The 14,873-nt window shown below is 41.2% G+C and overlaps 1 protein-coding gene across 4 annotated transcripts; it reads right to left on the bottom strand.

Moving 5' to 3' along the window:
• Positions 1 to 2,169: 2,169 nt before the first annotated feature.
• zbtb44 (zinc finger and BTB domain containing 44) lies at positions 2,170 to 14,041 on the bottom strand. Of its 4 annotated transcripts, none has more exons than XM_069535079.1 (6): positions 13,703 to 14,041; positions 9,599 to 10,705; positions 9,025 to 9,109; positions 8,487 to 8,638; positions 7,257 to 7,340; positions 2,170 to 5,125 (listed from the first exon to the last, which is right to left on the bottom strand). In XM_069535079.1, the coding sequence occupies exons 2-6, from the start codon at positions 10,665 to 10,667 to the stop codon at positions 5,100 to 5,102; spliced, it is 1,416 nt and encodes a 471-aa protein (XP_069391180.1). In that variant the 5' UTR covers positions 10,668 to 10,705; positions 13,703 to 14,041; the 3' UTR covers positions 2,170 to 5,099. The 4 variants fall into 4 exon arrangements, with proteins under 4 accessions (XP_069391180.1, XP_019958347.1, XP_019958346.1 ...); XM_020102788.2 differs by having other exon boundaries at positions 13,478 to 14,038; XM_020102787.2 differs by having other exon boundaries at positions 7,040 to 7,340; positions 13,703 to 14,027.
• Positions 14,042 to 14,873: the final 832 nt, after the last annotated feature.

Below are 14,873 nucleotides of genomic sequence, written 5' to 3'. Positions count from 1 at the left end.
AGTCAGATGCACCTAAATGCTGACAAACTCTAAACATTTAAACTGTTCGGAGAACCGACCATTCCTTTGTGTGTGTGTTGTATTAACTTTTATCAGGTTGGTGATTTTATTTAGAATTTTGTAAAATATGAGTCTGTGAAGGAGCAAATATCATTTATCATTTATTACCCTCAGGAGAGATTCAACCTGATGTGAATGTTACGTGATGCCATCGGGATTAGATGGAGGTGAAGCAGAACGTAGCGCAGGAGATTTGAGATTGACTGAGTCGGGGTAACGTCTTCCTGACTGATCTACGCTGAGCTTCGTTATTATGAGTCGTCTTCATGGTGCTTGATGGATCTTTGTCCCTAGTACTGTCCCTCTGAGAGGACAGATGAGACACGTCTTCACTGTCTACTTTGAGGGACTTTAAAACTGTCGCCTGCAGGACGTTAAAGAAATGAACGTTCATGAGCTTAATAATGATGTTTCGACCACTTTAAATCCTGACAGGAGCCTCAGAACCTGTGTGGGGCTGTTGGTTGATCCAGACTCCTGCAGAGAATGGATATTTTGGAGGATTCTCGACGGCCCTGGTGGCTTAGAGCTGTAAGACACTGACCATGTAACCACAAATGTTCCTACTTTAAATCTGGCTGGGGACCTTTTTTGCAAAGCATCATCTCTTGCTCCCCTCGCCTCACTGTCTGCTGTCTAATGAAGGGAAGAGCTGCCAGAGGAGAAAATAACACTCCGGGAATGGCCTTGAAAGCCTTTGTAAAAAAGTCTGTCTTGATAAAGTTGGATAGTTGTTGATGGCATCATTATTTTTCCTCTGCTTCATTGCTTCATAGAGTCGACTACACTGTGAGAGATGGGGCACAAACTCCTCGGTCTTAATTCCTGATCTTCAGGGGTGGGCTCATCCGATCAGATGCGGTTTGACTGCCGGTGTTTGGTTCCTCAAACAAACTAATAAAAAATCTAGTGTTTTAAAGTGTGCGCCTCATAAAACCATGTTTGACTTGTGATGATGCAGAATATATTAGTCATGTATTGACAAAGAAAGTTAGTTCACATTAAACTGAAATATATTGCAGCAACAAAAAACTTCAGACAAGTTTTAGACTTATTCTGACTTTTGGTTTTTTTTATTTATATTTTAATACTTTTACAAAAGTGACTCTTTTTTTTAATAACAACAGGACTGCAAAGCCAGAACACTAGTAAAGATTCAGAACAACCATAAACCCGAAAAATACAGAGTGGTCTTGTCAGTTTTTAAAAGCCAGCTGTGGAATATGATCCAGTTTAAACACTCAACAGCACAAACATCAGTTCTCCCTATTCAATGTGCAGGTTGCATTGCTATCTGGGATGTTTTTGTACAGTTTCTTCAAACTACAGTTTAAATACAGTATCAAAGACACAAAATACAACATCTGTCTCAAAGCAGGTTGTAATCAAGTAGCCTACAGTATAAAGAATACGCAACATAGTATGAGTGTATATACTGTAAATTTATATATATATATTTATATATATAAACATATACACACATTGCAGACAGTCACAAAGTGAAGACTACCAATGCCCCCCAAACTCCCAGACTAAGGTGTTCTATTCACATTTAACAAGATTATCCAAAGGTGCCATGAAACAGCACCCGTACAAAAGTCACCAAAAATATATATGCTGTTATGAAGAGCTACCATTTTTTTTTTCTTATATTTTCCAACTTTTAAATAAACCTTAAGGACTGGAAAACATATACAACATTGAGTGTATATTTAAAAGGCATGTCTTGTTTATAATCAAGATATTTTAACATTGCACATAAAGGGATAACGTACAGAAAAGAAGAGGGCATGCTGAACAACTGATCAAAGCTCTGCTGCATGAGGAGTCATCGACAAATAAGGCCTTGACGGAACGGATCACTAACTGAAGACATGCTCTCCACTTCACAGAACAATATGAACATGCAATTTTAGAAAACAAAACGAAAAGGAGCTGAACAGAACCAGTCTTTAAATATCAAAGCCTCGTTCCTCGTTTCACAGATCAAATGGGGTCCTCGCCTATTTGATTCACCTTCAGTCACATTAGAATGAAACAAAACGATACATTCTTTTTTTTTTATATATATATATAATTCATATAATTCATCATTCCAAAGACAAAATCAAAACTTTGAAAACACCACCTGTCCATTTATTGCACACCATTGGTTCACAAAAATATTTTGGGCACTTTGCGTTTCAACAAACAGCAGCATTTCATTATAAAAACTTTTTGAATACAGACACCGAACACAACAGATGAAAAGCATGACGTACAAATGGAGAATAGAAAACATTTTTAAAATTTCGATATTGTGCAACTTGAGTTAATAGGTCCATTTACTAAGGCTAGCCTCTTAAAAGCACAACATCATACAGTGTTTTCAGGGCCGAAACAGCAGGACCCCTTTGCTAAATAGCATGGACCACTTGAAATGATTATCTCTTTCTTTTAATATGTGCAGATACTGATTGCCACGGCAAATCCCCAATGAGACAGAGGACATTTGGTCCTGTAGGAAAAAGCTTGATATGTACCCAGATAAAAAGGGCAAATGGCACAACTTTGAAAAAAGTGACAGACAGGCTGGGGCGGGGTAACACAAGCTCTTATTTAGACGGCTCTCAATGGATTGCAATGAATGGGACACAATCGTTTATATTCACGCCCTTCTCACAGAAATATTTATCTTTACATTTACAATCAACCCTTCGTGTGAGGGCTTACATCCCACTGTGAGAATCCTACATGTGGGCCATTAGCAATACTTTCAGGGGGCAACAGAAAATAAAAGCTTTCACTCAACAAGAAAAAAAAAAACCCATTCACAGTCAGTAGCATTCAACTCATGGATCATGAGCATCATTATCTTCTCTAAATACAGGCACAACCAGAGCACAACACAGGAACAACACGGGTAACAGGAGTTGGAGGTTTGACCTAAAATCAGCATAAAAGCATAAATGAAATTAGAAACACCAACTGCCGAACAGTTGGAGGTGAAGGCTACGCTTAATTTATCATTTAGAATGATTCAACTCACAGTATTTGCATTCACACGACAGCACGCTGCTGCTGCTTTCAAAGCTGTATTTGAACAAAACGTGACCACGTGACTTTGTACTCTGACTTTCTGAATGAAAACTGACCATCACAGCATTCACAATCTATCTGCATCAAAATTTTAGTCAGGAATATTTTCACGGAGTAGCTTTTCTGTTTAAAAGTGAGAATGCTGGTGGTTCATCCACACTATTGGGGAATATTCTTGTGTTTGTCATCCAGAAAAGAAATTCACACAAGGAGGTTTTAAAAAAAGATAAAATAAAAGACAATCACGTTGTACCTTATTTAGACATCACTTCAACAGTCATGCAACGCCTTAGAACATCAGCAGTGTACCTTGGTTAATCAGGATAACCATAATGTGAATCAGATATTCATCTAAAAATCAATATCTGTAACAAAGTGTGTTCAAAATGAAAACAAAAACGGCTGTTTGAAAAGCAGACCCAACTTCAACCAGGATGAAATGCTACATTACCACATCTCAGAACCCATTTGAGAACAGCAACTCCAAATTTAAAATTCTTCTGACATAAGATTTGGTCATATTTTAACACTTGTTTGTTTGTTTCGAAACAAAAAATGCATCAGTGCTTATCTGAGTTTTTCTTTTTTTCTAAACTCTGTGAGTTCAGGTTTGATTTAACAACAGTGTTCATTAGAGATAAAAAAAAAATATATATATATATATATATACGTCAGAAAAGAAGTCCGAAAAATCATATACTACACAAACATCTAAAGGGAATACTCTGTCTGTATAATTTCAAGATTTAAACATTTAAATTGAAATGTTCTGTCTTGATATTGATTTTTAAAAAATGCACATACACACACCTGACATATATGTCACAACACCCAACATACACAGCATTCAAATAGTAAAACTACAGAACAAGCTATTGCAATATAGATAATATTGACATTTAACAGTTTGCCTATAGCGACGGCACTGAAGGAATAACAGAGTGTCTGCTCATACAAACTAGCATTATCACAACAAATGAAGTACAGGTATGTTTTTTTCTTTTGCTCAGTTTGCAGACTTGGTTTGTCACTGCTGGCAAAGTCAAGACCTCTTCCTCCTCTACTCGTTACTTTGTTAAAATGGGAACTCAGGCACTTTCCAAAAATAGGGCAAGGCTTGGATTGAACAGACCTCAAATTGGCTAAGACAGAAATGATTTTACCTAGCGCTGCATTCATGTCATATGGGAAAAAACATCCTTCTGAAAAATGACTCTTCAAAGAAAAGAAAAACAAAAAACTGTTGACCTGCTTATTCAGGAGATAATTCAGGTTTGGGGACAAACTGAGCCCAGAGTTTGATCTGCTGAAATCTCATACGACCAAATGATATCATATTCTGTCACAAAGAAAATGACCGTTTGCTTTGCTGGATTTGGTTTAGTGTGAAACATCAACTCATAAGTGCATCTGAGTTGCATGTGGAAAGCAAAACTAAGGCAACTGAAGTCTTCAGGTAACTTTAATCATGGTGGCTTTACATGATGACATTTCAAACATGTGCACGTGTCCAGTCGCTCCGACAGATATTCCCATATGACATGGCTGCAAAATAAGACAAGATGAGCAAGTGCAAGACTTCTTTAATCATTCTATGGTGATAGAAACCATCTCCTTGGCCTGGGCGTGCTGCTGCTGCACTTCTTCAAACACCTCTGGGGAACTGCCACCTACACTGTCGTCCATCTTGGTCTCCTCTGTCGTGGCTGCCGTCTCGTCAGCGTCCATCTTGAGGGAGGCTTGGGCTTCCATGGGATCCAGAGGCTCGGGTGAAAGGAAGCCAGAGGAACTCTCACAATTCTGGGTAGAGGAGGAGACCTGGGAGATGACGGGCATCTGGACTGAGGAGGAGGATGAGGTGGCAGTGGTGGTGGAGGTGCTGCCTGGGTAGACGGGGTGATGCTGGGACTCCTCCAGCTCATACTGCACTCCCAGCACCTCCTCCTCCTCCTGTACCTGGCTCAGGTAGTCGGGCACGAGGAAATCACTGCAAGAATCAAGAGAATGTGTTGAGTTCACTGTCCCATTATTTGGTTTCTGCAACACAACTCCATCCTAGCTGCACTGAAAATATCTAAATATCTACAGGGGCGGTACAGACGACATGATGAAGACATTTTCTGATGTTTAACTATGATTTCAAGATATATTTTGTGATCTTTACATAATTAGCTTGATTTGTTTACATCATTTCACGGCAAAAACAGTTTGTTATAATCTCTCACATCGGACACAGTCGGGTGAAGCTTAATGAGTAGAAAAACAAAATTAACTCAAAAATATACACAATGTTCGGGTTGTAAGTGTGTTGGAGTGGATATTTTCTTGTTATTATCGCCATAATAGGTTGAATTAATTCTATTTTAGAAATCAAAAGATTACTGATATTGTACAAGATATCGAAAAATACTTTTTTCTCTCAGGCCTGAGATGAAACAACAACATAACAAATATCCCCTGTATGGCCTTTTGAGTGAGCGAGACCTCTCCCACTCAGACTAGTACTTTACTCAAAGTGAAAATTCATCATCAGCCATATCAATTCAAAAAGATCGTTTTCAAAGTTCAAATGTTTCAGTGCAAACTTAGTAGTGATTACATTTTCTTATGATTTAATTCAAATTATTATGGCAATGATTGTTGCAAACAAGTTTAGCACAAGTAAACTAGAAGAGGAGATGACGACGACATGATTATAAATGCTTCTGATCGTGTATAATTAAAAAACAGAACTAACTCACTGTCCGCTGCATCATATGATCTACACATCAAAATAAACTGAACGGATGGGTTTTCATAACTACACTTGGATTCCAATGACAGAGTCTCTAAAATTTGAGACAAATACAGTGAAGTTAACAAATCTTTCAGTTTCCATATTATCCGATCTCAGGCTTAGACCTTTTACCGAAAAAACTTTTGAGGAGTCAATAGGAGTAAGTTGTGTTTTATGGGGACTGGATGAGCGAACTCAAGTTTTCATGGTGCAACTCTCGTTAACAAAGTGCAGGACTATAAAAAAAGTGTGATTCTAAATCATGCTGAAATATCTGACTTGGTTTCTTCACTCACTGAATTTTAAATTAAATTACCAACTTCATCGTCACATCTCATGGAATTTTGTCAAAAAAGTGAAAACGTGCTTGAGGTATTTGCCATCTCCTCTCAATGATGAATGTTACAGGAATAATTCAGGATTTTGGTAAATGCGCCAAATTGATTTCTTGCCAAGACTTAGAGAAGACTGACACCGCTCTCATAGTGAATTACTTATTGATTCAATATCAAAGCTACAGTCAGAAACAAAGGAAAGAGCTCGACAATCTACGGTATATTAAAAAGGTACAAAATCCATCGACAATCCTCTCTGAAGTTCAGGAGTTAACACGTTATATCTTGACTGAACTGTAAGAACTCCAGTTCACCGAGCCAAGACACAGAACCCCTGGCAATTTTTCACTTCAGCTTTTGTTCTGATTAAATAAATGAGATATGTGTTAATGAGTGAACTTAAAGAAGCTGGTAGGCAGATTGAGTCAGGACAATGTTTCTCTGTTGCCGTCATAATGTTGCTGTTGGCCCCAGCTACATATTTACCTTACAGATATGAGAGTGCTATCAACCTCCTCATCTGACTTTTTTGGAAGAAATAAATTAAGTATATTCCCAAAATGTCTAAATATTCCTTTAAGTAAGTAAAATAAAAACTCGCCGATGAACAAAAGCTCAAAACTTCAGGTACACTTGATCTGAACATTCAAATCAACTGTAATCAACTCAAAAACAATTCTACACAACCAAAGTCAAATGAACCTCAGGTATTAAAATCTAAATGTAGTTATTTTCTAATCCAGGTGAGATCTGAGTAAATAATGGGGGTCAGCGCCCCCTGACTCCTCACCTGCTCTGGAAGTAGTTTGCTAGCTCGGATGCCTCATGGTTCAGACTCCTCAGGTGTACAATTAAATTGCCAGAGTTGGTGAACATGGCGCCGCACGTTTTGCACTCGTAAATCCGCGGCTTGCGGATTATGTGTCGGGAGACCCTCATGTGGTGCTTATATTCACCGAAGGACGTGAATGTGGCGCTACAAATCTGGCACCGGAAACAGCGTTTACCTTCGTGCTTCAGCCGATGCATCTTTAGGGAGTAGGCCCGTGTGAACTTTTTCCCACAGCGGTCACACTGGAAAGGCTTAATGCCTGAGGGAGACGAAAAACGCAGTGCTTAGCTGATCTGTACTGTAGCATCACACAAGTGTTTGTATCCAAGTGTGTGTGTGCGTGTGTGTGTGTGTGTGTGTGTGTGTGTGTGTGTGTGTGTGTGTGTGTTTCCCCGTATTCCAAATCAGTGTTTCCCAGAACAAAAGGCCTCATGCATTCTTCACTAAGCTCTACACAATATGTTGGATAGCATAGTAAGCCAAAATCATTGAACCATTTATTTTGATCTCCATTAGCAAAATATACAACTGATACTGAGAACCTCAGTTAAACTTCAATCTTTTGTTAAAATCAGTTAATGTGAAAATAATGAAAACATGCATGTTTATTATATTTAACTTTGAATGTTCTACTTGAAAAGACAAGGAACAAAACAGTCTTTCCTTTTAGTAACAGGTTTGCTCTTCAGGAGTCATATAAAATGATTTTCTAAATTTGTAGACGTCTCAAACGTGCTAAAAGGGAAGTAAATTTCCTAACATATAGAATTGACCTGCTCTGTGTCGTTCTTTTACTGAGTCATGAAATGCTGCTTAGGATTTATGTAAATTTGAAATAGTTTCCATAGCAGGGTGATGACTGAAGGCTGAGAATATGATGCCTTTGGCTTTTGATAATGAAAACAAAACCTGATGTCATTTCAAAACTCAAATGTAGCTGCACCCTTATCAGGTTAAGAAAGTATAACTCTACAGTATATAAGTACAAATCTAAAATATTTTTATGAAGGAACTACCTGAGGTTCTGATCTCTCTCCCAGGCTGCATATGCTATTAATAGCACTTTTTTACAATCTTACTTAACATCTGACTTTTGTAACGTGAGAATAAATCCAACAGTGCTGTCATATGAGTAAAGAGCGCCAACACTGTAATCTGTTTATGATGCACACGGTTGCACTGCATTTTTGGAAGACTGACATTTGGTGTAATTTAGATTTTTCTTTTTACAGAAATAGAAAAAAACAATTCAATATTTACAAACTTCATAAATATCAATAGCAATTTTGTGTGATGACATTTTTAGTCATAAACAGCCCAGGTATTGGAGTTACACAGCAATGAGCTGATCAGATCTCTGTTACCTGTTCTTGATCTCTGTTAAGACTAATCTCATTTCACTTACCGGAGTGTATGAGCATGTGCTGCTTCAGATTTTGAATACGTGTGAATCGGACTCCGCAGGTTGGACACTGAAAGGGCCGATCAGGGCCATTGGTGCCTGGTCGGGCTGAAGGGCTGATGTAGAGGTGGTATGGATACTGAATACCATCCAACCTGAAACACAGTCAAAGGGAAAATCTAAATGATAATAAACCTTGTAAGTGCTCCTACATTGAAAAAAACGTGCTCCTATACAAATACTTAAAAAACATTGATTTTGAAAAGTTAATAAAAAGAACTATCTGATGTCGATGTCAAGGAACTGGTCATTTAAAGAAACCAGTAATGGGATGTTTTTGGACAATGCTGAGATGATAGCAACGACAGTGACATGCAACAGATTGTTTTACATTCATGCATTTCCAGTTGGAGGACTTCACATTGAAATCCTTCATATTATTGTGTGTCAGATTTATTACCTACACCGGCTCAGACATGTCTATATCGTCTTTGCTGCCTGTGACTTGTGTCTCACTTCAAGTTGTAACAAATCATGATACCTTTCATCATCTTCTGCATGTCCTCCAGCGTTAGACGTGCTCTGCATTGACGGCAATCCCTCAGACACTCCCTCATCCATCGACCCTGAGGAAACCAAAGAAAATTATTCACATGGTAGCTGTCTACTGAATGTCAGACTAAGGAAACAATCCCAGAGCAAGTCCTCTCGTGTGGGGTTGGGTTACTACTGTAGGTCTTTTAAGGCTGATCCCTTATTTTAGGATTGATGCTGCTGGAAATAAATGTGCCCTATGAAAAGCTTGAATTATCAGTGTTTCCATTTTATTTTCAAACAGTTTTTTTGGCCCCCGGACAAAACATTTTTCCACTTCCACCAACACAAAAGCCCACTGGGGAAGGTTTGATTACAAAGCGACGCTGTGGTAACTGGGTCAGGACACAGATTCTATTGTAATAGTGATGGATACAGCAAGACTGATATGTTGTTTTTCTGTCTATATTTACCCACGTAACTCTCGACTGATGGTGAAGCATTCACACTATAAGGCAACATTAAACATGCAGAAATAATTCTAAATGCTGTGGATGAGTGAATTAGGGAGAATATTCCACCTATAGAGGATGACTGTGGACTGATGAGGAGCTCCTCCTGGACCTGTTCACTCCCTGGCACCGTCTGCTGGTCACTCAGCGAACTCTGGGAGGCACTGACTGGTTGAGAGGACGCCTCTTGGACCTCCTCATCACTAAGACGCTCCACCTTCACCCTCACATCTTCCTCTTCTGCGGGCACTGGCGACGACACTGCCTTGGAGCTCTCACACGTCAGGTAGTCACTGAGCCGCCGGCCAACCACAACCTCTGAGGTCCCTGGAGCGCCCTGCTCTAAACAACGAGGGCTTTCTGGGAGCTTTGATTTGTCTGAGTGGAACCTTCGGTCGATGCCGAATGGGAAAGTCCATGGAAAGGCCAGGGAGGACTCCACAGGCTGGGCTGTGCTGTCTGAGAACGAGGGGGATGGGTTGGGGATCTGAGGGGAGGTGGTGACAATCTGTGTAGTGCATTTGAGTGGACTCTCAGGCGACGCCATCGTTACAAAGCTCTTGCGCTTCCGTCGCGATTCGCGGCATATTGGCACATTTCTCTCCATCACGCTACAGTCCGACGACACAGGTGAAACGCTGCCGTCCAATGGTGTCAGGGCACAGTTTGATGAGGCACTCTCTTGTGCTGATTCATGTGGTTTATCTGCTGCCATGTTGTTGTTGTTGTTGTTGTTGTTACCTGGGCTCCACAGAATACTTGACTTCATGAACTCTGAACATGTGCTCGCCACAGCAAACATCTGCATATAACTTGCAGCCGCCAGGACATCGATGATATTCTCGGTGCTGATGGAAAGGGTCGATGTGTACGCATATTCCAACAGAGGAGCGAAGCCACTAACAGTCACATGGTGAAGGTCCAACACAAACTTGTCCTCCTCCTCCGGCCGGCCCACCAGTTTGGAGCGGAAGAATTCACTGCAGCAGGCGAGGACCACTTTGTGGGCCAGGAAGAGCTTGTCTTGGACACGGATGGTGACATCACATAGGTGACCCTCGTTGCGTAAAGCGTTCAGCTTCTCCAGCATCTCCTGGCTGTGAGAGGTGGAGCTGTGAGTGAAGGTTTTGACCCCCATGTTGGAGTCACTTCCTGACTCTGCACAGGAAATGCGTCCTGCAGAGGAAAAGCAAAACAAAAATTCAGTTCAGTTTGCAAAATCAAAACCATATGAACAAGTAAGAAAATAATAAGAATATGATAAAAAAATATTTTTGTTAATCTTTGTTATTCTGATCTGTCACGTACTTAACTGTATTTAGCCAGGGCCAATAATTCAAATGGTTACTTTACTTAACGCAGTCCAGGCCTAGCATTAGAGAAACAAGTGTGAAGTCACAATGGACTCTCATAAACCACTCCATTAGAAATAAAGCAAAGTAATATTTCAAGGAGCAGTCTAAAAAAACACCAGCTCTATGGTAAAGATGGGATGATACCAGTCAAATCCACTGTGGAAAGCAGTGGGCACACAGAGAGCAATACTAAGGTGTTCTCTGAGGGGAAGGAAAGGTAAAAGGGGGTGCATGGAGGACAAAATGCCAAGTTATGTAACAACAATCAAAGCAGATGCGCAGCGATGCGAGCCAGACCCATGTGGAGGCCAGTGCACTACAGGATGCTCAGCAGCTGTCTGAGAGACATGTGGATTCTTTGAGGCATGAGATTTTCCATCAAACAAAAGCTCATGTGAAGGGGCTCTCGCAGGGAGAGCGCACTCCCCTTCACACACACACACCAAAAGAAAATACTCTTGGGCTACGCTGGCCCAGTGAAAGCAAAGTGAATTATAGACCTGGGCAGTTGTGGTGCAACAAGAGAGTCCCTGGTCTGAACCAGCAAACGGGTGATAGAAAAGAGCTTTAATTTTACTGTGGGGTTTTCATATGGCTGTAAAGTGTCCTGAGGGAGATTTATTTATATACAGGAGCTCTATTAAGTTCTTCATGTCAGAACTGGATGTCCTTTCAAGTTCATGAACCTGAGAAAGAAGTAGTATATTTTTAAGTAAAACTATCTTAAACATTGCATCAGAAAGGAGTCTACAATTCTTCTGTGAAGTTTTTTTTGTCCCACATTAGAGTCCTATTACTTGATGATAAATCCTTAGTCTTATACAAAGGTTGATGCCAATGTTACATCTGAGTCCATGACTCCAATATAGCTGGTGTTTCAACTGTGTGCAGCAACTCCACTGGGTTAGGGTTGAGCACAAACTACACTGTTTGTATTGAAGGAACATAAGCCAGACATCTGCAGGCAGCTGGCTCGTTTCTAAACAGGGACAGACTGCTACAGCTTCTTATCTTAAAACCACAAATTCAAGCTGAGGGCTCAGATAAATTAGATTCTTTTCAGTCTATTCGGCTATGTGATCTGTGTGAGTTGTTATTTGCCAACTTTAAAAGGTGCCTCATTGACTAAAGTATTTACATCACAGTGGGCTCAGGTTATAGACTATGCCTCCTCAGGAGCTTACACCACTGGGTTTAGTTCTTAAGGTTGTCTGGCTGTAATTGGCCTATCGTTGACAATTCTGGATAACCAGTATCATATGGGGATCTGTAGAGTTTCTGGTCCGCATTTTAATGAAGAGTGTTACTAAGCGGATCGTGTTGGAGCTGATAGATGTTGAAGAGCAATTATTTATTCTTAAACATCTGCAACAGAGAAAAGAAAAACGTTGTCCGTGTTCATTCCCTTTAACGTAATGCAAAAATGGTGGCAAGTCTTCCAGAAATGCGATGCTAGCAAGCGGACCAATCACATGTTCCATTTATAGTCTTGGGAAATGTTGAACGTAATTTTTTGTGATAAAGGCACAATTAGTTTGTTGATAGTGATGAGTTAAGAATGTAGAAGCACCTACACTGTCAGGACTCCTGTTGGGAGAGGAAGAATCTTTGCAGCAACAATCAGTGTTTTGTAATTTGTGGTAAACTATCCATTGTTTCTGTCTTTGATAGAATTTCGGTTTTAAAATAGGGAAACATCTGCACTGATGTGTGAAAACATCCATTGTTATTATTACTGGTCACTTTAACATAAACTCTTTGGGGGGAAATGATGGCTCAATATTTTCGGGCATCATAATTGATCAGCAGTCACAGCTATTGACAGTTTTTTAAAGGTTGCTCTTGTTAATGTTAACCCGGCCTAACCCTTGCAGCTAAGGGGACCATGGTGAACAACCCCAGGTGATCCCCTCCCTCCTCGGTACCTGGGATCAGGTTCGGGAGGTGGGGGGACAGACTTCGACACAAAACCAGGAATCCCTAAATATAGCCCCCCCCAGACCCCTGAGACTTTTCCTCTGTTTACATCACGTATTAGCAAGTGACCACAGGCGTCTGACAGAAACATGTGGCAGTGGTCTGCCGGTCAAAGTTCTCACAAACTAAAAGAGCCCGTGTCTCCGTGTGTGTGCACAGGTACGTGGACAAAGTGAACCACAAACTCTGATCGAACCTGTTACAAGCAACAATCACAGTTTAGCAAACACCAGCTAACAGCGACAAGTTAAAAGGTAAAATCAAAGGCACATCCGCTTTTCACCTCCAAAATAAAACACGACTATTTGGACCCTCTCAGCTTAGTATACCATTTAACAATGATTTTACGTCATCATAAATTAACACGTTGTTTTGGACAACACATTCGGGTGTTATAGTAACTAACCAGGTGTGTAGTAATGCAATAGTCGATAATAATGTGTAATGTTTTCACCCACTGTCCTCCACTTTAAAATATAACTGTACTCTTGTGCTGCATTATGTTCCGTATGTCTCCACTTTGTTATAATGGTGCACAAACACAGCATTTGAAAACACTAACAATGCACAAACACTGGATGACCAAGCGGCAAAGAAAGTAAGAAATTCAATTTACCCCATTTATTTTGAAGTCGGTTTAGCCACATCCCCGGTTTGACTGCGAATAACCCTGCTCTCATTCGCTACTGTTAGCCACCAGGCTAGCGCTAGCCAGAGCACCGCGGAGCCATTAGATGGTTCCGTTTTCCCGATCGATACCCGGACAACGACGCGGCCCGACACACGCGTGGACTGCGGGGGTTATCGTAATCCCGCTGACTGTGGGGGGGAAAGAGTTTACCTGGTGCGGGGGGAGGCCTGCGATAGCGGCCCGGGCCTCGGGATGCGAACGGCTCGGCTGACAAAAGCAGCGGCGGTTCGGTCGGTCGGTCGGTCGCGCGGAGCCCGCGGTGCGCGCTGCTGCTCCACGCCGCTCACCCTCGGTCCCTGCACCGCCTCTCGGGCAGCTGTCAGCCCGCCACCCGCCAAACCTCACGGTCCGAATGACGCCGACGTGAATTCACATCACAACCCCGCCGGTGCAGAAAGTTTCCGAGGTGCTGGTTTTAATCCTTTGTGCTCCCCGCTGCTCTCCGTGCGCCGTGTTTGTATCCCCACAATGCAACGCGCATCCCTCACTGTACCGTACTGTAAGAAACAGGAAGCGTCACAGTCAGCGACATGCACCGCAGCTCAGGGACTCCCACTGTTTACACTCACTCACATGGACCTTTCAGCAATGTGATGCATCCAGTCCTATGTGTTTTTAATTATCTATACTTTATACTTTTTCATCCAAATTCATATTCATGATGACAAAAGGAGCCTTCTCTGGATACTTAGCCCCCTCCCCACTGAACTCATGCACAACAATGAGACACTGATAAATGCAATTCAAACGCTTCACCTTTATTTGAAAGTGATGCGAGCAAGGGCAAAGAGTGAAGTCAGCAGGCAGGTACACACAAAGCAGAATGCAGCGGGCGCAAGGTTAAGTCCTCAGAACATGCACAAAGTCAAAACCAGGCAGGCGGATAAAAGTTCAACTCCAACCGGCACGATAGACAATCAAGCAGTTACAGTGAAAGTGGACCAGGATGTAATCAGGATTAATGAGGGAATGGAAGGAAGGAAAGGCTGATGGAGGTTAGTGCAGTGGAGGCAGTATTTTTTACCAAAGTAAAAGTCCTGCATGAAAAATGTTATTTATAGGTTCATTGGGTATTAGGAGAAAAACATGACAGTAAATGTTGGCTACTGGTTTGGTCGCTCTGACTGATCGGACAATTATGCGTGTAATCATTCGATTAATAAAACAGTGTGAAAGCAGCATGATACTGCTGTTGGAGGTGGAGCCGGTTTGAACGGCCGTTGTGTTTTATTAACAGGGACACCAGATAAATTGGAGGGGTCGTGAGATGATTGGTGAAAGAGGAAAAACTAAGATCTGATGCAAAAATCTGGTTTCAGTT

This window comes from Paralichthys olivaceus, chromosome 11 (assembly GCF_024713975.1).
Source record: "Paralichthys olivaceus isolate ysfri-2021 chromosome 11, ASM2471397v2, whole genome shotgun sequence".
Lineage (NCBI taxonomy): Eukaryota > Metazoa > Chordata > Actinopteri > Pleuronectiformes > Paralichthyidae > Paralichthys > Paralichthys olivaceus.
This window is presented reverse-complemented; position numbering and strand designations above follow the sequence as displayed.